The 21,500-nt window shown below is 40.3% G+C and overlaps 1 protein-coding gene across 1 annotated transcript in view; it reads left to right on the top strand.

The window, feature by feature from the left end:
- GRM8 (glutamate metabotropic receptor 8) overlaps nucleotides 1–21,500 on the top strand; it is an 865,112-nt gene that overhangs the window by 124,543 nt on the left and 719,069 nt on the right. Inside the window, exon 2 of the mRNA XM_052638669.1 lies at nucleotides 16,182–16,398. Coding sequence (XP_052494629.1) covers nucleotides 16,182–16,398 — 217 coding nt within the window. The remainder of the gene's footprint in view (nucleotides 1–16,181; nucleotides 16,399–21,500) is intronic.

Below are 21,500 nucleotides of genomic sequence, written 5' to 3'. Positions count from 1 at the left end.
ATTGATGACAGGGTACACTGCATCTCACATTTGACATTCAATCATATAGCTTTTGTCAAATTCTAATTTTTCCAAAACTCATCTGTTATTTTCAAGTAAGTGAGAAACATATTTAAAAGCCTCTTACTGACTCAACACTCACCATGACGTACTGACTGATCTGTAGATTTACCAGGACACTAAAAATAAACTTTATGCCAAAATTTGATGCAGAGAAGTGGAACATAATACTCTTAAAATATAATTACAATTTTTGAGTAATGGGGTATTTTTTAGAAGAAATGTCTAGTTATCACGAAATATTCACCCTAGGGGAAGGGAACATCAGGTTTAATGTATCAACTCTTCATAAAGTGAACCTAAAGAGAGCTTTTACATCTCCACATGATGGCAACATTCAGATCTATGAAAATCATCCTTGCAATGAATATGATATGGAAACATTTCAAAAGAAGATGTGGGGCTCAATGCTTTAGACTAGAGCAGTGATTTTCCAACTTTGTTGTGTATACAAACCACCTGGAGATCTTGTTAAAATGCTGATTCTCATTCAGTAGGTCTAGGGTGGGGCCTGAGGGTTCCTCATTTCTATGAAGCTCCTTGATGATGTTGCTGCTGTAGGTTTGCTGACAACCCTGAGCAGCAAGATTTCATAGTTTCTGTAGTCAATGATGAAAAGTTGACTTTTTTGCAATGTGAATATATCTTTTATACACAAATGACATAGATTTTTGTTTTTGTTATTTTTTTTCCTTTCAAGGAATTTTGGACCTAAATTTAATTTCATTTTTAAAAAACTTTATTGATGGTGGTTAACCAGACCAATGAAAAATATAGGAAAATGGGGGCCAAAGTAGATCAGAGTCATGCATTGTGTGCTAAATATGGAAAGCACTCAACACTATGTAATAGAAGTGGTTATGATAAAGTGTGTAGTAGTCACATACATGTAGAGCCAGGCTGATTGACTTGCTGTGACTTGAGACCCTTGGTGTACCAGTTGGCTTCTGGTTTATGCTGGGAGACATGAGACAAGTTTTGAATGTATGATTTTGGTATACCAGCTGGACATTCAAGAGCAGATTTCAAATAAGTAGGACTTGGGTGGAACTCAGCAAAGAGACTGAGTCTGGATGTATAGATTTAGAGTGGGTGTGAAGTGAAAAGAGAGCCTAGTTCATGTCCTAAAGAATACTAATATTTAAAAGAAGAAACAAAGGAATAATAGTCAACAAAAGATTTAGAGATTTATGAGAAAAATTGGGAAAATGAGTTTTCACTGAAGCTAGGTAAGAGTGTTGGCATGTAGTAGGTGCTTAACAAATGGTTGTTAAAACCAATAACAAATACACAGTAAAGAAACAAACAGAAAACCAGACTGAACTGGGTTTATGAATGCTCTGTACCAAGATCACTGGAATGTTTGATTTTCCTAAGCATATGGTCTTTAAAAATTTTATTTTATTGTTTTTTAAATTTACCTTTTTTTATATTGGAGTATAGTTGAAACTCCAATACTTTGTCCACCTCATGCGAAGAGTTGACTCACTGGAGAAGACTCTGATGCTGGGAGGGACTGGGGGCAGGAGGAGAAGGGGACGACAGAGGATGAGATGGCTGAATGGCATCACTGACTTGATGGACGTGAGTCTGAGTGAACTCTGGGAGATGGTGATGGACAGGGAGGCCTGGCGTGCTGCGATTCGTGGGGTCGCAAAGAGTCGGACACGACTGAGCGACCGAGCAACTGAACTGAACTGAACTGATAGTTGATTTGCAGTGTTGCATTAGTTTCAAGTGTATGGCAAAATGATTCAGTTACATATATACATATATCCTTTTTTCATATTTTTCCCCATATAGATTATTGCAGAATATTGAGTAGAGTCCCCTGTGCCATACAGTAAGTCCTTGTTGGTTATCTAGTTTATATATAGTAGTGTGTATATGTTAATCCCAAACTCCTAATTTATCTCTCCCCCCACCTTTCCCTTTTGGTAACCATAAGCTTGCTTTTGAAGTCTGTGAGTCTGTTTATGCTTTGTAAACAAGTTCATTTGTATGATTTTTTAAGATTCTACATATCAGTGATATCATGTATTTGTCTTTCTCTGCTTGACTTACTTCACTTAGTATGGCAAGGTCTAGGTTCATCCACATTGCTGCAAATGGCATTATTTCATTCTCTTTATGGCTAAAATTCCATTGTATTTATGTACTACCTCTTCTTTATCCATTTCTCTGTTGATGGACATTTAAGTTGTTTCCATGTCTTAGCTATTATAAATAGCATCCTAAGCATATTCTTTTATATGTTTTTTCTATCAAAGGCTATCTTCTCTGCCTGGAATAGCCTTCATTCTCTTTCCACTTTTTGTGATCTCTGCCTCTGCTGCCTACTCCCTCTTGTGTTTGCACACGCTCTCTCTGGTCCTGGGACATCAGTGATACTCTTTTACTTCTAGCTCCCCTTGTGGACCTGGATGATTGCTTCTCAACCTTTCCAAGCCCTGTGTGCCAACACTGTCTCTGACCAATAAGCTGGTACCCAGCTGGACTAGAAAGCCCTCATCCCATAAGGAACTGTAGCAACTGATTGAAACCAAAGGGGGAGAAAATATTTGCTGATAGCTGATGTTAGTATTTCCTTTTCACTATGATGCTATATATGATGGTGGCTGGTGGAGTCCAAGTTCCAGATGAACCATGACATGTGACCCTGACAGACCCTGTATGTGACCAGAAGAAGCTGTTGTTGTTTTGTTGCTAAGTTGTGTCTGACTCTTTGCGACCCCATGGACTGCAGCATGCCAGGCTTCCCTGTCCTTCACCATCTCCTGGAGTTTGCTCAGACTCATGTCCATTGTTTCAGTGATGCTGTCTAACCACCTGATCCTCTGCCACTCCCTTCTCCTTTTGCCTTCAGTCTTTCCCAATGAGTCGGCTCTTTGCATCGGGTGGCCAAAGGATTGGAGCTTCAGCTTCAGCGTTAGTCCTTCCAGTGAATATTCAGAGTTGATTTCCTTTAGGACTGACTGGTTTGATTTCTTTGTAGTCCAAAGGACTCTCAAGAGGACTCCCTGGTTAAGTGGTTAAGATTCCACATTCCAATGCAAGGGGTGCAGGTTCGATCCTTTGTCGGGGAACTCAGATCCCACTTGCTTCTCAGCCCCAAAACCAAAGCATAAAACAGAAACAATATTGTAATAAATTCAAGAAAGACTTAAAAAATGGTCCACTTTAAAAAAATATTATTAAAAAGTGGACTAGAAGCAGTGGAGAGCAGAGGTGTTTACAAGATGAGCTGAGAGTCAGGCTGCCTGGATTTGAATCCCATTCTGCTATTCACAAATTATTCAGTCTAAGAAAGGTTATGTAACTTCTTCACATCTCAGTTTTCTCCTCTGTAAATGGGGACGGAACACATAGCATAGTTCTTGGTCAATATGACATGTTAAAGAAATGGTGGCAAAACCAATCAAACATATGAACACACATACAGGCACACATAATATTTCATAAGTTAGGTGTGCAGATGGGATCTGACGCTAAAGGAGGTTGATCAGGAGCAATGAGCTGGGCTTCTCAAAAAAAAAAAAAAAAAGACTGTAGATGGGGCAGAGATGGGCAGAAAAGCTAATCAGTCCACTTTGGGGAGAATTAACGTGATGCTTTTTTGGACACTAAGATGATGAAATGATGTTTGTCAGAGGAATGTGGGCTTGACATATTCTCCAGTGTGGAGTGGAATAATGAAATCTAAATCATTTATATTATTTTATCCACTTTTCCTATTATCCAGTGATGGTCATTTATGAAGTTGGCTATCATTTTTGGACACAGAGTGTTTTTTTCCCCCCCTTTGTAAATGGATCTCTAAGACCTCTAACCTCACCTATACCTTCTTGTAATATGAGCTCATCAGAATCAGTCCCTGAAGGATGCCAGCTGGGGGATAAAGGATCAGTCAGATACCATAATATCAGTCAAGATGGATAATCACCGAAAATCTAAGAAATTGTCATCTGAGAAACTTATTTGCACAGACAAATGTCCTTATCAACATCAGGCCTTATTTTCAAGATTCAAATCATGTATTACTGAGTAGCACAATGCCAGTTTAAATGGAATATTTTCTAGCTTAAGTTTTATTGACTTCAATTTGTTGGTTATAATTACTAACTTTTTATTTTTTGATGTTCGAGTGCTGACATGCATGGGGAAAGAGGGGCGGGGAATTGAACCACAGTGGCGATTGCACAGCAAGGAAATCAGCAGAAGAGGAAAATTAAATGCCAGGCGATGGTGTGAAGTCAGCAGTGAGGGGAATGAGTGGGGGGAAAGAGTTAAATTTTTAGTGATTTAGCAAATGATGTTAAGAAAGTGCCACACCATTGTTTCAGTTTTTTCTAATATAACAAGCCATAGTTGATCATTTTTTTGTACTCATGTAAGAAAACCTCTTTAGAGAAAATTTTCATTGTCCTAAGGAACTCATTGCAAAATTGTTTTGTTTAAAAGAATACTTAGAGGCTTAGCACGCGCACACACACAGAGATAGATATCATTTTGAAATCCAACTGCTTGAAAACTGTTGAGAAGGTATCAGAGAAGCAACTTTTACTCTGGAATCCTGGACTGAGCAGAATTTTCAGAAGTGGACAGAGCCATTTACTTCTCTTTTCTCCTCCTGAGAGGTATTGAAAATGTATATTGGAAGCAAAAAGATAAAAAAAAAGAGTCTTCTCCTGGTCAGTTCTAGCCTGTCTTTTTCTCGTGTCTTTTGCAGTCCTATCCCAAAGCCTTCACTGCCTGAGTAAAAATAAAGAGAGTTTCCTTTTTAATTTTCCATCACCTTTTAAAAACTTTCCTAAGTAAACATATATTTGAGCTTGTAAATAATATTAAGTATACATTTATTTATTTTTCTGGGTTCTTGTGTTAAAATTGTTTCTTTTCTATGGCTTTAGTTTCTGCTGGATTCAGTCATTCTTTCATCCTCCACCTATCCATTCCTTTGTTCATTCATTCTGGACTCCTACACCCCTGAGGATCTATGAGAACATAATGCAATTTCCCGCCGATAATTAGTGACTTTCTCAAGTTGTTCTGATATGAGAACCCCAACTAGACATATATTCGTTACAAATAGTCTGTGTAAAAAGCATGGGGGAGCGATGGTCTTTGATTTAATATTATTCTGCCTGTGGCAGGTTTCTAAAATGAAGTACCTGTCAGTCAACTGCCCATCCTCCTCGCTTGTACAAATTGGGTGGTTTACACATCTGAAGGAAGGCGGAAGTGAGAGGCAATCTGTGGATGGTGTTCAGTGTTCATTTCCTTTTCTCCCTCATTTTTCATGTGTCAGCTTAATGTCATTTCTTTAGGGAAGCCTGCCCAACACCACCCTACCCCCACTCCCTCCAGATGAGTTACTCTGTTACTCTTAGCAGCCCCTACTTCTTTTTCACAGCAGTTATTACAGTTGCAGTTCAATGTTTATTTGGGTGATTGTTTACTTAATGCCTGTCTTTTCCATCTGACCATATGCTCCATGGGGGCGGGGGGACCATGTGTTGTTTACAGCCCTCTCCCCAGAGCCTGTCATGGAGGCTGGCACATAGTGGTAGCTAATTTGTTGACTGAATTAATCAAAAAGTAACCATTAAAAAGACATTAAATTTAATTTAACCACTAACCAGAAAAAGTGTGTGTATTGAATTAACCTTTTAAATTTGTGTTTGATACTGCATATGCACTGATTATCATTTTCTAAAAAATCACAGCATGCTGAAATGTGCGAAAATTAGAACAAAAATATGGTGTTCACTTTTTCTTAAAATAAGGGAAAATCGAAGATCAGGAGAAACCATAAACTAGAGGAACTATAGAATTAGTTGAAATGTTAAAGTCCCTTCCCCCAAAAGTGAAGGTTTTAAATCTAATTTGCTCTTAGAACTTGAATGAATATATGCAGGGTAGTTAGGCTTAAAAATTTCCACACTACTAGTGACTTGATAGATTATAATCACTCTTTCCCCTAGGAGCTGCTGTGCTTTCTCATTGTAAAAAGTAATTAGCAGATGTAAAATAAAAGTTTATTAATCTTATAGGATATAATTATGGTTGTTTGTATGTAAATTCTTTCATGTTTGTGGATTGCTTATCTTTCATTTTAAATAAACAGGTTAGAAGTCAAATGTCATTACCAATTTGATTAAAACCAATACAATTCTATTTTTAAAAAGAAACACCAAAAAAAAAAAACAAAACAAAAAAAAAACAGAGCCTTACTTATTTTTCAAAAGATAATGCTAACTTAATTGGCCTAATTTTAGGGCTGGAATTCCCAGTAGCCAAACCAAAATTCCTAATGCAGATAATCTGCCAAAAGTATTTGAAAATATCAAGTTAAAAAAAAAATGGAATATAACACAGGAAACTGCATATCTGCAGCACCATTTGTCAATTTATTTCAAATGTCTGATGTTCAGTGATGAATGAGACCGGGGATGGATGGCTTCTGCTTGCCTAGCCCATCCACCTTCTCTTGTTCGGTCTCTTCTCTCTCCTAGGAGGCAGCTCTGTCCAGACAGTGTCGACTGGTTCTTTGACTCCTTGGTTTCTAGTGGATTCGGTCAAGGGGAGAGCCAGCAGGAAGTCAGGGAGGGCAGAGAGTTCAGGATATAATTTCCTGGCTCCCTCTCTGAGGGGTTGCTAGGGGCTGGTTGTGTCCCTCCCCTCCAGGGATTAGGGGAGAGGTCACTGCTCCTCTCGGATGGCATCCGTCTGTGACTCCTCCTGGCTTGTATAGCTGCTCCCTCCTCTGGTTTTTAGGGTGCAAGGGTAGTGGCCGCCTTCTTCTGACTTTGCTGGATTATGGCTGTCCACTGCTCTCTCTAAACCGCCTCTGCCTTGGAAATAGCCCCCTTATTAACCTCCCTAAATTACCCAAATTCAGGGGTACTCTTTGTTTCTTTCACTTCCCAGACTCATACAGTACCCTTGAAAAAGCACTCATACAGTACCCTTGATAAATGCACCCTTTCAAACGTGGTGCTAGTGGTAAAGAACCTGCCTGCCAGTGCAGGAGATGCAAGAGATGTGGGTTTGACCTCTGGATTGCGATGATCCCCTGGAGAAGGGAATGGCAACCCACTCCAGTGTTCTTGCCTGGAGAATCCCAGGGACAGAGGAACCTGATGGGCTATGGCCCATAGGGTCACAAAGATTGGACACGACCGAGGCGACCTTAGCATGCACACAAAACTCAGTAGAATATATCCAAGTGAGTTACAAAAACCAAGATATGACATTGTGTAAAGCATATGTCTACTCTCAGGTGTACAAATATGTACAAAAATGCATTCTTCATGTTTTAAAGAAAGTGTGCCTCCTGTGACTTGGTCTTCATATTTGCCTCTGAAATTTCAGATTCAGCATCAGCAGAAAACCATATTTGAATTCTTTATCTAATAATGAGAATGAATTGACATTGTCTCTTTCTTCTCTGGTTGGCTTGGTTATGGGTGTTGTGAGAGGTAAGGTGTGTATCCTGGCTCATAACAGAATTACAGTCGCAACTTTAAATGTATGAACCATCTCTCTATACTCAGCTGTGTTGACTGACCACAGGCCCTTTTAGTGTGCGTGTATAGATAGATTTTGCTCACTCTGAATGAGCTGATGTTGGGCAGGTGGATAACATCACACCACAATGAAATCATTCTCTCTCTCCGTGGCCTCCACAATTTCCCATTTCAAAAGACCACCTCTCCTTTTCTATATCTAAGTCCCACCATGCATCAAGGGCTTCCCAGGTGGTTCAGTGGTAAAGAATCCACCTGCTAGTACAGGAGATACAAGTTTAATCCCTGGATTGAAAAGATCCTCTGGAGAAGAAAAGGGCAACCTACTCCTGTATTTTTGCCTGGAGAATCCCATGGGCAGAGGAACCGGGGAGGCTACAGTCCATGGGGTTGCAAAGAGTCAGACCTGACTGAGCACGCATGCACATACACACACGCACACCGTGCCTCAGAGCACAACAGCTAGTGTCCTTTTCTGAATCAGTGTGGAAGATTCAGTTGAGAAGATGGTCATGGACTCATTTCACCTTTGGCATTAGCTTGTACAAATAGGAAGGTTGCTCTCTATCCATTGTGTGGGTAAGATTTCTTTGAGCAGGTCCTGGTTTGGGGGGGTATTAGAGTGTCAAAAACATACTCAGGATAGTCATCCTTCTTCTTTATTTCTCTGCATGTAGGTGCCACATTTCTTTCTCCTTTTCCCTCTCATTTCATTTTAATGAAGCTGAGAGGCACATGAGAGCTCAGGGCAGCGTGAGGAGGGGAAGGTCAACACTGAACTGAACTTCTAGCTCTGGCTCCTCATTTTTATCCAATTTCTGATTATATACTCATGTTTTGACACAAGCAACTAGTAGTTTTAGTACCAGAGAGTAGTTAGGTCTGAAAAGACAAGGTTGATGGCTATAATCATTATGCTTTTCTGGACCAGGTTCTGCAGCAGCAACAAATCCATCCCAAGACCAGGTGGCATAGCGGTGGCGGCTGTTCCTAAGAGCAGCATCACTGAGGAAGTGCTCAGGCAAGCACTACCCCCTGAGGAAGAGCACAGCTTCAAGGTGATCTTTCACTGGTGAAAACCAATGACACTACTGAATGGCACTAAGAGTACACCCTGCCAACTTCCTTCACCACTAAGGTTGACAATCAATGGATGAGGTTGTTTGTAGAGATGAAAAAGCACAAAAGCCTTGTTGGTAATTGATGGTGAAGGTGTGGGTGACTCAGGTCTTAAATTGTCTTCTGTTTGCAAATCTGTTCTCAGATGTATGTGAGTTTCTTGCAGAAAGACTTACATTTCCTATGATCCTGAGGGACCTCCCCTGAGCTGTGCATTAGGACTCATTGCTTGTTAGGGGTGTCTTGGCCTCCTCGTGGATCTTCGGCAAGCCAGAAACTGGGAGAAATGACATAAAATGCATGTCATTTTGAGCAGTCACAGAAAGTTTTAAACTTACCATAGTATTTTAATGTGCAAACAGCAGGGAACATTTAAAAGGCACCTGAAGGGGAACTGCCATCTTCTTGTGCTGTGAAAGAGTATATATGGTGCCTAAAAGCCTCTTGGCCCCTTTATATCTCAGTAACATCCCGTCTCACCCTGCCAGTCATGTCGAATTAGATTCACTGACTTCAATGGGGAGAGGCACCGTTCATCCGAGGAAGCTGTACGCATTCTCAACCCTGTCTAGAAAGTGTAGAAAGCAATGGACATGAGGCTTGGGGAAGAAATAGGGCTTGGCTGGGCCAGGGAACAGAAGAGAATCTAGTGAGTCAAGTGAGAGAGGGGAAAAGGAGGTCAGAGTCCGAGTCGTGGATCCTGTGAATAGAGGCTTAGGCTTTAGTTGAATATCCCTGGGGGAAATGAAGGGCTTTCAGCAAAATTTTGATATTATCTGATTTAAAAAAAAAATCAGTTTGGTTGTTTGTGTAGAATGGATTTGAGAAGGGCAGAAATGGAAGTAGTAAGACCATAATCAGGTGGTTTTAGGAATCAGATATCACAGTGGATTGGACTAGGGTGCGCTGTTTTGCTTTGCCATCCCTAGGTGATGGCCTGAGATGGCTAATTGAACATTTGATTATGTCCAAATTCTGCCCAGCAGGAAGAAGGGGCGGGGCATGAGAAAGAACTGCTCTTTCCCTTTAAGGATACGTTTTCAGAAGTTACACTCACCACTATACTAAAGATCATAGCTGCAAAGAGGGCTGGGAAATGTAGGTTTCTTCTAAGTGGCCAAGTCCTATAAAAATTTGGGGTTCTATCTGCAAGAAGTAGAAAACAGACACTAGAGGACAGTAATATCTGCTAACTTCTATTTAAAAAGAAAAAAAAATATATGTTTGCTATTTTAAGCAAAATATCTAAGAAACTATACATGAATTTCTTTTGAAATAGAAGTTTTGCCTCCTTGAGATCTACGTTAAACTTTTGGATTATTATGTCGGTCCAAGATTCACAGCCTATCTAGCTAAATGTGGATCAAGTAATTGGTTTTAGTCACAGCTGGGCAAACACCAGATAACTTCCCAGATGCATGTCCGTCTGTTAAGAAGAGAATTGGAAAGAATTCAGCATGGGCTTGAGGTCAGAATGGTGCCTCCTTCTCCCGCACCACAGTTCATCCTTGGGACCTGCTTCTGCCTAAGCCTGGGCTGTGTGTGGGTATGTTGAGAATGAAGGCAGAGCGTGATCCACTCTTGCCCAGTAAACTTGGAACTCTGACCTCTCATTCACATTCTCCTCCCCTTTGGGGAGAATAAATAAGAGATAGAGGTCTAGGGAGGAGACATATACTCTGGAACTCCCCAAGAGGAGTAAGGTTGGGGTGGGGATCTCTTCTTTCTGAGCGGAAGTGTAAATATAGTGGAGATAAAAACAATTATCAAAAAAGCGGAAGCTAATTATTTTTAAATTTAGTGGATAACTGCTTTACAATGTATTGGTTTCTGCCATACAACAATGTGAATCAGCCATAAATATACATATATCCCCTCCCTCTTGAGCCTCCCTCCAACCCCCACTCCATCTCACCCATCTAGGTCATCACAGAGCACCAAGCTGAGCTCCTTATGTTATACAGAAACTTTAACCAATTTTTAAAGAGGGGTATGGTCATGGGTATTTTGAGTTGTACAATTAATTGCCTTAAATATGCTTTGTCTGGGTAATGGATATATGGCCTTATTTTAAGCACCCATCATATTCTTATGAAACCTCAGCACAAGGAAAATAAGAGAGGAAAAAAGGCAAAAAGACAGGTGTTTAAAAATGATGCAGTTTGATGCCTTAAGGCGCTGAAAGAGAAAGGGAGGAAAACATCCTGTAAGAAAGATGGTGGAGGAGGTTGGGAGGGGGAGTGGATGGAGAAAGGTTAGGAGGTTGTGGCAGGGCTGAGGTTGGGGAGGCAGGGCAGTGGGTGTCCCCTCCCCAGAGACCTGGAAGAGTGGGTGCACTGGTGGGCTTCCAGCACACTCATGGGATAGTAGAAGAGAGGTTAATAAAAGGACCATTTATAAGGTGTGGGCCCAGGTAAAGGCCCCAAGTCAGGATGGAGCATGCTCAGGAACTAGCAACTGTGGGAAGACCTGGAGGTCCAAGGGCAGTGACTCGTCACAGGACCCTGGTGAGGGCCTCAGAGGCTGGTGAGGACTCTGGTAGGGAAACACCAAGTCAGGGTGAGGGAAAGAGATGGAGGCATCAATGCTCTGACTGCTGTCTTCTCCTCCCTTCCCACCTCCTGGAGGTGCCTCCCACTGGACAAATTCGACTGAAAGCCTGAGGCTAGGGAGCCTAGGTGAGACAGTCACAAAGCAACCTCCTAGGACATACAGCAGGATAGAGAAGGATCGAGAAGGACAAATGAAGAGCCCGCATGGTATTTTGGTGGAATGTCAGGTAGAGGGCTGTTGGGAAGAAGCTATATCAAAATCCCTGCCACAGTTTTTGAGTAATTAATTGCTTTCAAACATTCATTAAACACCTGCTCTGTTAGGGACTAGTGACACCAAATAAGTCAGACAGAGACTTTGTCTCTATGGGACTCCTAAGCCAGCACACGATGGTGGTTCTTATGGCAGATGATGGAGACTGTGGGATGAGGGACAGCAAAAGGCAGCTCTGCCTGGGAGAAGGCTTTCTGGGAGGAGGGGATGAATGGATGGGCGGAATGATGCTTGAAGTACAGTTGATTTACAACATTGTGTTAGTTTCAGGTGTATGGCAAAGTGAGTCAGTTATACATACCCATATGTTCATTCTTTCTTTTTTTTAGATTATTTTCCCATTATAGGTCATTATAGAATATTGAGTAATTTCTCTGTGATATACAGTAGGTCCTTGTTGGTTGTCTGTTTTATACATGGTAGTGTGTGTATGTTGTCAACTTTTGAGCTGGATGTTCCATCTGTGCAGAAGGTGAAGGTGTCTCTCTTCACAGAAGCAGCATGGGCAGGATTACAGGCATCATCAGAGCTGAGAGTGAAGGCATGAAGTTGGGAAGGAGGGTGGGGCAGTGTCTGATACCAGGGCTCCAGGTGCCAGTTTGATGAGTTGGGATATTACCCTTTGAATGGGCAAATGGAAGTTAATGGAGGCTTATAAGGGATGTACATCTTGAAAAGGATGAACTGATGCAGAATGCTTTCCACACCTGTTTTCTTAGTACTCTCCTTTTCCCTCTCATTTCCTTCTTTTTCGTCTATGCCTCTCTCACCATATTTTTTGTTGTTATTCTCTTTCTGGAAACTGAAATATCCAGAGTGAAAGGATTAGTTAGAATGGATTCAGTGTAGGAAAAAAAATATCCCAGGTTAAAAAAAAATTCCCACTTCAGTTGCCAGTAGGGGTTTAATTTGAGGCAATGGAAATACTGAGGATGCCAACACAGAAATTAAATTGCTTCATGAGCCAGTGCTTAGTGGTTGGCCACAATAAAGTAAAAATGAGATGTGACTCCATGACAACTTGAAAAGATGTCTTGAAATATGATCAGTATTCAAGATGCCTTATTGTAGGCTGAATATGAATACATAGCATGAATTGAACGAATGAAAATACAAACACATACTCTCACATTACTTTTCTGCACATTGATCAGCAAAGAGAAAATTCTTTCAGACTTTAGGGAGAAAGTCCTTTGCCTAATTATTTCAACAACCATTTCTTATCTGCACTTTTATTTTATATACCCTTTACACCTGTTTAATTAATCCTAAACATGATGCTGACTGCTAATTAAACAGCCCTGAAAGTGACTGACTGAAGGTAGTAATTTGAGATAATTAGTTTTGGTTTCAAACACTCAATTTTCACACTTTGTGCTCATTTTTAGAAAGGGGTGGCTCATTATTATAGGCAGGGTGTGGATTGTATAGGGCATTTTACTGCTGGACTCGGAGTAGCTGAGGAAGTAGAAGGATTATTATACATCCTGATAGGCCAGTGTAATGGTATAGCACTATTGAATTTGCTATAGAATGCTCCCTGTTCCCTCCTACACATGTGTGTGCATACACACACACACACACACACACACACACACACACACACACACAAAACACAGAATTCCTTCCAAAATGAAGCTCAGGCTGTTGGATCTTTTTCACTAGAACATAGAAACACACATGATCTTGATCTTTGGGAAAGATCTCTAGTAAAGGGTAGACCTCACTGAATCATCCATTATCTCTTTCCCAGGTCCTCTGGAAGTAACCAAGAAGGGCAACATTTGGTGTGTGGTTAGAGATTTGGATGGATGTCCTTGCTAAGTATTTATGTACTCGAAAGCACACAGCCTAATCAAGGGGACAATCTATCAAGAGGTGACTGGTATATCTGGCAGAGAATGCAAAGGAACAAAAAGGACACAGGTCAAGACTGGTTTTCACGATCCCACAATATTGACAGGCAAGTTAGTAAGGTCCTACTAGGAGAACAGGACCCAGAAGAATTGGGTGTGAAATAGACTAAATCATTGTAGGTAATATAGATAGATGCAGGTTGCTGCTGCTGCTGCTGCTAAGTTGCTTCAGTCGTGTCCAACTCTGTGCGACCCCAGAGATGGCAGCCCACCAGGCTCCCCCATCCCTGGGATTCTCCAGGCAAGAACACTGGAGTGGGTTGCCATTTCCTTCTCCAAGATGCAGGTTACTCAGAAGCCAAACAAGTTCTTCAGCACCCTGGAGAGCTCCAAGCACAGTCTTCTGGGTAAGGAGGCTTTTATACCTTAGGATGTTCAGTGTCACTTCACTGGCCACCAATAATGGAGGAGGACTCTCCAGACCTACAAAAGGTCTGGATAAAGATGTTGAGGGCTTTTTCAAGATGTCAAGAGGAAACTTGTAACCTCCTCGTGGATTGGGGATTGTCTGGTCAGGGGATGGTAGGTGATGCATGGTTCCCAGAGTGTGTAGCTCTGTGCAGGAAGATGAAACAGCAGCCCACTGAACATCAGAGCCCTGACATTAGCTGCAAGATCTGACGGAGAGCAGAGTTAACAGTTTTATGTATGAGTCAGACCTGCATCTTCAACCAAGCATCCTGAGTTAGGGCATCATAGAGTCATTTTGACCTCTGGATTTTCACATCACAGATGAGGGTGCACATCTCTTAAATTCCAGATCCCACAATAGTGTTGCCCACTTTTTAGTTGCTTTTATTCATTTCACAGGAACCTCAGAAGAAACAAGTCAAAAACTGAGCTCATCATTTTTGTCTTCCAAATCTCCTCTTGTTCTTCTGCCTTGGAAAATATCAAACATCATCTACTCAGATACCAAAGCCATAGAACTGAGAGTCATTTCCCATCTTCCCTACACCTTTCTTGGTCTTTTAGATACTCACAGGTTCTACACCCTTCCTTTCTGCCCACCTGCTACTGCCCTAGTTCAGTTTATTTTATACTTTCTTACATAGATTTCTGTAGTAGTTTTCTAACTGGAACTAGTAGGCAACTTCTTATGTCTTCCCTTTAATTCAGTGTATCTCTGAATTATGGGTCCACTGGCATCAGATTGTTCTGGAGGACATATTAAAATGAAGATTCCTAGATGTCTAGACATACTAAGTCAGAATTTTTGGGCATGGGCTGCCCAGGTAGACACGGAAATGTGAGGGTTTCTACACTTCCCAGTGTTGCCAATGTGATCTTTCTAAAACAAAATTTCTGTTGTGCCACTCCCTCGGTTACAATCATGCTGTGCTTCCTCATGACCTTGGTGATAAAGTCCACACTCCTTGTCATATCTGAGGAACCCTTCATCCTCTGGTTTCTGTCTAGCTCTGAAGTTATACTTCCTGATGTTCCTCCCTTGATATTCTGCTTTCCCACCATGAGAAACGCTGCAACACCATACCCTCTCTTGACTCTGCCTTTGGACGTACTGTTTCCTGTGGCTGAAATGTCTTTCCCCATGTTTTTGCTGGATTTCCTGCATCTTCTGTGCTTGGTCTAGCCTGCATGTCCCTCTGCCATGCTTCTTTAACACTCCTGAGTTCTTCTGCCCTGGCACTTTTCATAGAGTAAGACTCTTCACTTGTATATAGGAGTGAATATTGCATTTCAAACCCCTTTAGGAGTAGATTTGTGGCATGCAGTTAATTTGCTACTCAGCCTGAAATTATTTAGGAGAAACAGCATATCTCTAATCTCGAATATCTTCTAGCAATTCACCCTGTTAAAGTCAGAAAATAGTCTCTTATCCTAAAGAAATTACAGTATGGTTTCGTTTTGTGATTTTTTTTTTTGAGGATGGAAGCCTGGAAAGACGTTATAATTAAAAGATACATGGTTAGCTGTTCCCAAATCTTATTGTGGTACTCAGTGATTATATTAATAAGCACTGACTAGATTTGCAAAGGTATATATTTAAAATAATTTACCCAAAATATAATCTTAGTACTAAAAATCAAGTGTAAAAAAAAAAAGTCTTGTATTAAATGCTCTACTCATCATTATGTAGCCTTTATATCCCAAAGCCAAAGACGATTTCAGAGGTGACCTTTTCTGAGACATGTGTGTACATTTCATGTTCATTTCTGCCTCATTTCTTCACCGGAAGTTGTCATGTACAGAATAAGAAAAGCAACAACAACAAAAAGCACAAATGTTTTGCTTTGGCTTCTGAAACAATGGGGACTGAATCAAAACTAAATTCTTTCTGTTTTGTTGTTGGTTTTTAGTTGCTCAGTCATGTCTGACTCTTTTGCGACTGTATAGACTATAGCCTGCCAGTCTCCTCTGTCCATGAGATTTCCCAGGAAAGAATACTGGAGTGGGTTGCTGTTCCCTTCTCCAGGGGATCTTCCCCGCCCAGGGATCAAACCCATTTCTCCTGCATTGCAGGCAGATTCTTGACCTCTGGGCCACCAGGGAAGCCCTCTTGTTTAGAAATGTGCTTTGAAAGAAAGTGAGCCCACAGACCTATATAACCTACTTTCTAATGAAATTGATGGTGATGAAATCTTATCTTAGCTGCAGGCTTCTCTGTCTAGGTTTCTGGTATAGCTTTGACTGTTTAATCTCTTGTGCAACAGTCCATCATTTGACAAGATTCCTCATGGGTGGAAATGACCTGTCATTTGTTTTGCAGATACCTCAAATCAGCTATGCATCCACCGCCCCAGAGCTAAGTGATAACACCAGGTATGACTTCTTCTCCCGGGTGGTCCCTCCTGACTCCTACCAAGCGCAAGCCATGGTGGACATTGTGACTGCCCTGGGGTGGAATTACGTGTCGACGCTGGCTTCTGAGGGTAACTACGGAGAGAGTGGTGTGGAGGCCTTCACTCAGATCTCGAGGGAGATTGGTAAGTGTATATTTATCAGATGATCGTGTTTGAGGTGACAGGCTGTGGAAGTCTGAGTGTCCCCAAGAGCTCTCTGATCTGTGTGGGATAATTAGAGCTCCTACAGATGCATGACCCAGGCTGTCCACTCTAGGGGGAAGCTGGGCTTATTATAAATGGTTTTGTTGTTCATGGTCTATCAAGGTGACACTCTTGTGCTAATTTGGGAAGTAGAGCTCCTGACTCAGGCAAACATTTTTTCAAAGTTGTCTGTTTTGACGTGGGAGTTTGCTGGCACATTAGAGCCACTGTATATTTGAATAAATGACATACTATTTGATTGTTCTAGATGGAAGCTTATATTAGCAAGTCATTAAATATTTTTAAAAAGGCAGTAGAATTTAACATCCAACACTAAAGGGATTAAGACTGGTAATCATCTTAAAACAATACTGAAGTAGCCCCCAAGGCTATACTTGAGTGATATTCTTATTGTCATTTTTGACTTTATGAATTTTGATTCTTACTTCAAACTCTGAAGCTTGCAGTGAGTGGGATTAAGGGCAAGATGTGGAAACCTGTTTAGAACAGGGTGCTTGTGAACTCTGTCCTGGGTTTTTTCAACGTTCTCATTCAAATCTCTGTAGGCATTTTACTCTGTGTGTATTTATCCATGAGGCTGTAAATCTACTGCACAGTGTGGAAGAACCAGAAGACAAAACACCTCAGGGCATAAACCTTATTGCTGATTGGGCAACGAACATAACTTTTCGGATGAAAGGAGATATGTTACCAGTTACTTAACAAATGCTATTGTTCTTACTAAGAATTACTGAATAAAATTTGCATATTTTTCTATTGCATTGCTTTCTGTAATAGCAATGTTTTGCCAAAAATTTAAAGCGTCCTTTAGCTGTTTTGGGGTAATTTTGAACTTTGATAACTTAATGTTTTTCTTTGAAGCTTTAATGCAGGAAAAGACCATGGGAATGATTTGGGCAGGCCAAGCATCTAAATTTACTGGAATAAGGTTTTCTCTTAAAAGATATGAAGATGCCTAGGATCTGTTACGCTGCATGTAATAAGTGTGGAAACTTATGATGCACAATATTTAGTGTGTTTAATATTTGTTCCAGTACTGTGCTGCTGCAGAAAATGTAGAAAAGACCTGGTCTTGTTGGATAGATTGGCTTAATTTATTTAAGGGACAGCTATTCATTCTTTGTTATAAATATCCATGATGGCATAATCTTTGCTCTTTTGAATTTTAAATTATATCACTATTGCTATAAAAATGATTCAAAACATTCAACTAACTTTAAATGATGGTAAATTATATTACCTTCTTGGAAAAGAGTCTCACATTCATCCTTAGGAGAAATGCCCACTCAAATGAAAACAGTAGCTTCTGAAAGCAGGTTGAATGCATTATTTAAGCAGCTGATGTTAGTTCTCACCAAAGTGATAACTTAACAAAAGAAGGCAACTAATAGAATATGTATTGAAATGAGAGGTTTTCTGCAGTGATCTGTACATTCTCAACTAGAGGACACATTTTGTGTGCATGCGACAGATTACTATGAAAAATTTAAGACAGAACATTGTTGCAGACTCTGATAAAATGCATTGTTTTAAAAGTTAAAAGTGAGAGTGCAGTTTTATTCTTCTTACCAGAAGGAAAAAAAAAAGAAATACTTAGTTCTCTCTTTTAGGGAACATTGCTATACTTTGGTAACTGTCACCTTAAAGGATTCAGGTGGTACCATTCATTATTACTGTCTCTATCTTAGTCATTAGTACGGGAGAAAATAATTTTAGTGCCTCGTGTATGCTCCTGATTAGAGCAACATTTCTTTTCTGTTGATCCTTTCAGCATTCTGTGACTTGATTGGCTGTCCATTCTATTTCAGTTCTCACTTATCTGGGGAATGGAGGAGGGCTGTATTGTCAATTAATATGCAGAATACTGAAAAGGCCAAATTAGTGCCACACTAGAGTATGCCATGGAATACATTAAATATCAAAATCATCCCTCATTTTAATGACAAAGATTTTATCTAGAACAAAAATAGCTGAAAATTAAACCTTTTACATGACAATGAGATTAATGGGAATGACAAATGGTAGCAACTTAACCCATTCTGAAGTGATCTGATGACTCTAATGAAAATTCATTAGTTCTGTAACATTTGCTCCTCTTACTACAACATTGACGGCATCTCTGTCACTGTGTTACCAGTGTTTTTAAAGATCTTAGTCTCTTGACTGAGAAGGAGACATACGCATTCATTTCTCGGAGTGTCTGCCTATTAATGAAATTGTATATTTTCCCAACTCTTGTAAAGTTTCCTGTACTCTGTTAAGAATTTCTCCCTTCAGCAACGTTAATTGCTATGAAATTTCAGTGTAGACTGGGACTTCCTATGTTTTGTCTCTGATTAATTCTGACAGAGCATAATGGATTGATAGTGAAATGAAAATCTGTTTAGTGATACATTGCTTGTATGGTTTGATTATAACGTTTTTCGTTTTGACAAAATCCGAGACGTGAGGAAGCATCCTTAGTGAGTCTTGGAGAACAAAGTTTATGAATGAACGATGGTCTTGAACACAGATGTCAGTGATGTCTCTTCTGTAGTCAGGATCCTTCTCAGGGAGAGAGGGACAGGAGTTATTTGATACAATAAGACAAATAGTCCCTTGATATTCTAGTTGTTATAGTCTCAGCCCCAAGCATCCTGACTATAACGTTTTTACTGGAGAAGGCAAAAAAAATAAAAATAAAAAATTGGGATCAACAAACATCACAATTTGACTGGGTCATAGTTTGTGTAGTAAGGTATGAAAGACAAACTGGAAGACTTGACATGGCACATAGACGACTATTGTACCCCATAGTGTAGTAATTTTATCTTTCATTTTCTAGACAGTGGAGGAAACCACTGAATAGAGAGGAATCCATCAGAATACATATTTAAGATTTTGCTAATAAGAAGTAGAAGATGGGGAGACCAGTTGAAAGACTTTTGCAATATCAATCTTAGCCTCATAGAGGGCAGTGATAATAGAAATGGATGAGGGGACAGACTTGAGAGACACTTGTGAGCTAAAGTCTCTGGAACTTAGCAATTGATTGGAAGTAGAGCTCGAAGGTGAGGCTTCCCTGATATCTCAGCTGGTAAAGAATCCGCCTGCAATGCAGGAGACCCCAATTCGATTCCTGCAGTGGGAAGATTCCCTGGAGAATGGATAGGCTACCCACTCCAGTATTCTTGGGCTTCCCTGCTGGCTCCGATGGTAAAGAATCCACCTGTGATGTGGGCGGGGGAGCCTGGGTTGGGAAGATTCCCTGGAGGGGGGCAACCCACTCCAGTATTCTTGCTGGAGAATCCCCACGGACAGAGGAACCTGGTGGGCTACAGTCCATGGGGTTGCAGAGTCAGACACGACTGAGTGACTAAGCACAGCACACAGAGCTTGGAGGTAAAACAAAATTAAACTTGAAATTTTGGTTAATTGGAAAATGCAAGTACCATGAATACAAAAGAGAAAGTAAAGTGGAAGGGCTGGTTTGGAATGGGAAGCATGGTTTGATTATGAACTCAATAAACTGTAAGTGCTGGTACATACCTTTGTGGAGAAGAACACAGTCAAGGACGTTGGTTGAGAGCCAAAGCAGGAGCTGAGACGTAGTTCTGAAGTTCATTCTCACAAAATTTATAATCGAGGTGAGAAAGATAGTTGCTAAGGTGTAGAGTGTGAATTAGAGTAAGAAATGTAGAGTGAGAATTAAAGGGGGCAAAGGATACACTTGTGGGCTTTATATAAAGGAATGGGATGATGAGCATTGTTGAGGATGTAGAGGAAAGGAAAGCATTCTGCATGGTTGATATGAATGTAAATTGGTATAGTCATTATGGAAAATAATATGGTGTTTCCTTGGAAATTAAAAATAGAACTACCACATGATCCAGTGATTCCACCTCTAAGTTTATGTCCGAAGAAAATGAAATCAATATTTTGAAGAAGTATCTGCATCTTGTGTTCATTGTAGCATTATTTTCAATAGCCAAGATATGGAAACAAACTAAATGTCCATTGATGGATGAATGGGCAAAGTATATCTATATTCATGTATCTATCTATCTATCTATCTATCTATCTATCTATATAATGGGATATTATTTAGCCTTAGTAAAGAAGGAAATCCTACCACTTGTGACAACATGGGTAATCTGGAGGGCATTGTACTAAGTGAAAAAAAGGCAGACACAGAAAGACAAATCCTGCATGCTCTCACTTATATGTAGGATTCTAAAAAGTCAAACTCATGAAAACAGAGTGTGTTACTAGAGGCTAGTGGGGGGAGGGGTAAGGGGAATGGAAGGTATTGGCCAAAGAGAATAAACTTGCAGTTAAACAGGTTTGATAAATTCTGAAGATCTAATGTACAGAATGGTAACTATAGCTGATGATACCGTGTTGTTTACTTGAAATTTACTGAGAATTGACCTCAAGTGTTCTCACAACACACACACGCACACAGCTATGTGAGGTAATGGAAATGTCAATTAGCTTGATTATGGTAATCATTCCACAGTGTATACTTTTATCAAAACATTGAGTTGTACGCCTTAAATGTATACAATTTTTGTTTGTCAATTATATCTCAATCAAGTTGAGGAAAATAAAATTAGTATAAATGAAAAAAAATGAAGATGTGGCAATAGTGGCCTCGACTTAGCAATGGAAAGCCAAGAATAGGGCAGAGTGTTCTCTTGATGGGATTTGTGGCTATGGGAGGGCTCTAAGTCTTCTTTGAAGTTTTCCATGATGAGAGATGGTAGGAGTTCTTGATGAAAAAATCAAGGCTATTGAGCAGATTTTCATAAGAGAACAGGAACCTTGCCAGAGGGCACAGCTGAAATTATGTGGCATTGTGACAGAGGATCAAGGATTGTCCTTGACAGGGAGTGTATTAAGGCTGCCATAACCAACTGAGTGGCTAAAAACAACAGAAACTTAACTGTCTCACAATTCTGGAGGCTAGAAATCTGAAATCAAGGTGTTGGCAGAGCTACACCTTGGAATTTGCTGGTAATCAATGGTGTTCATTGATCACC

This window comes from Budorcas taxicolor, chromosome 4, assembly GCF_023091745.1.
Source record: "Budorcas taxicolor isolate Tak-1 chromosome 4, Takin1.1, whole genome shotgun sequence".
Lineage (NCBI taxonomy): Eukaryota > Metazoa > Chordata > Mammalia > Artiodactyla > Bovidae > Budorcas > Budorcas taxicolor.
The sequence above is the reverse complement of the archived record's forward strand: the minus strand, read 5'-3'. Positions and strand labels throughout refer to the sequence as shown.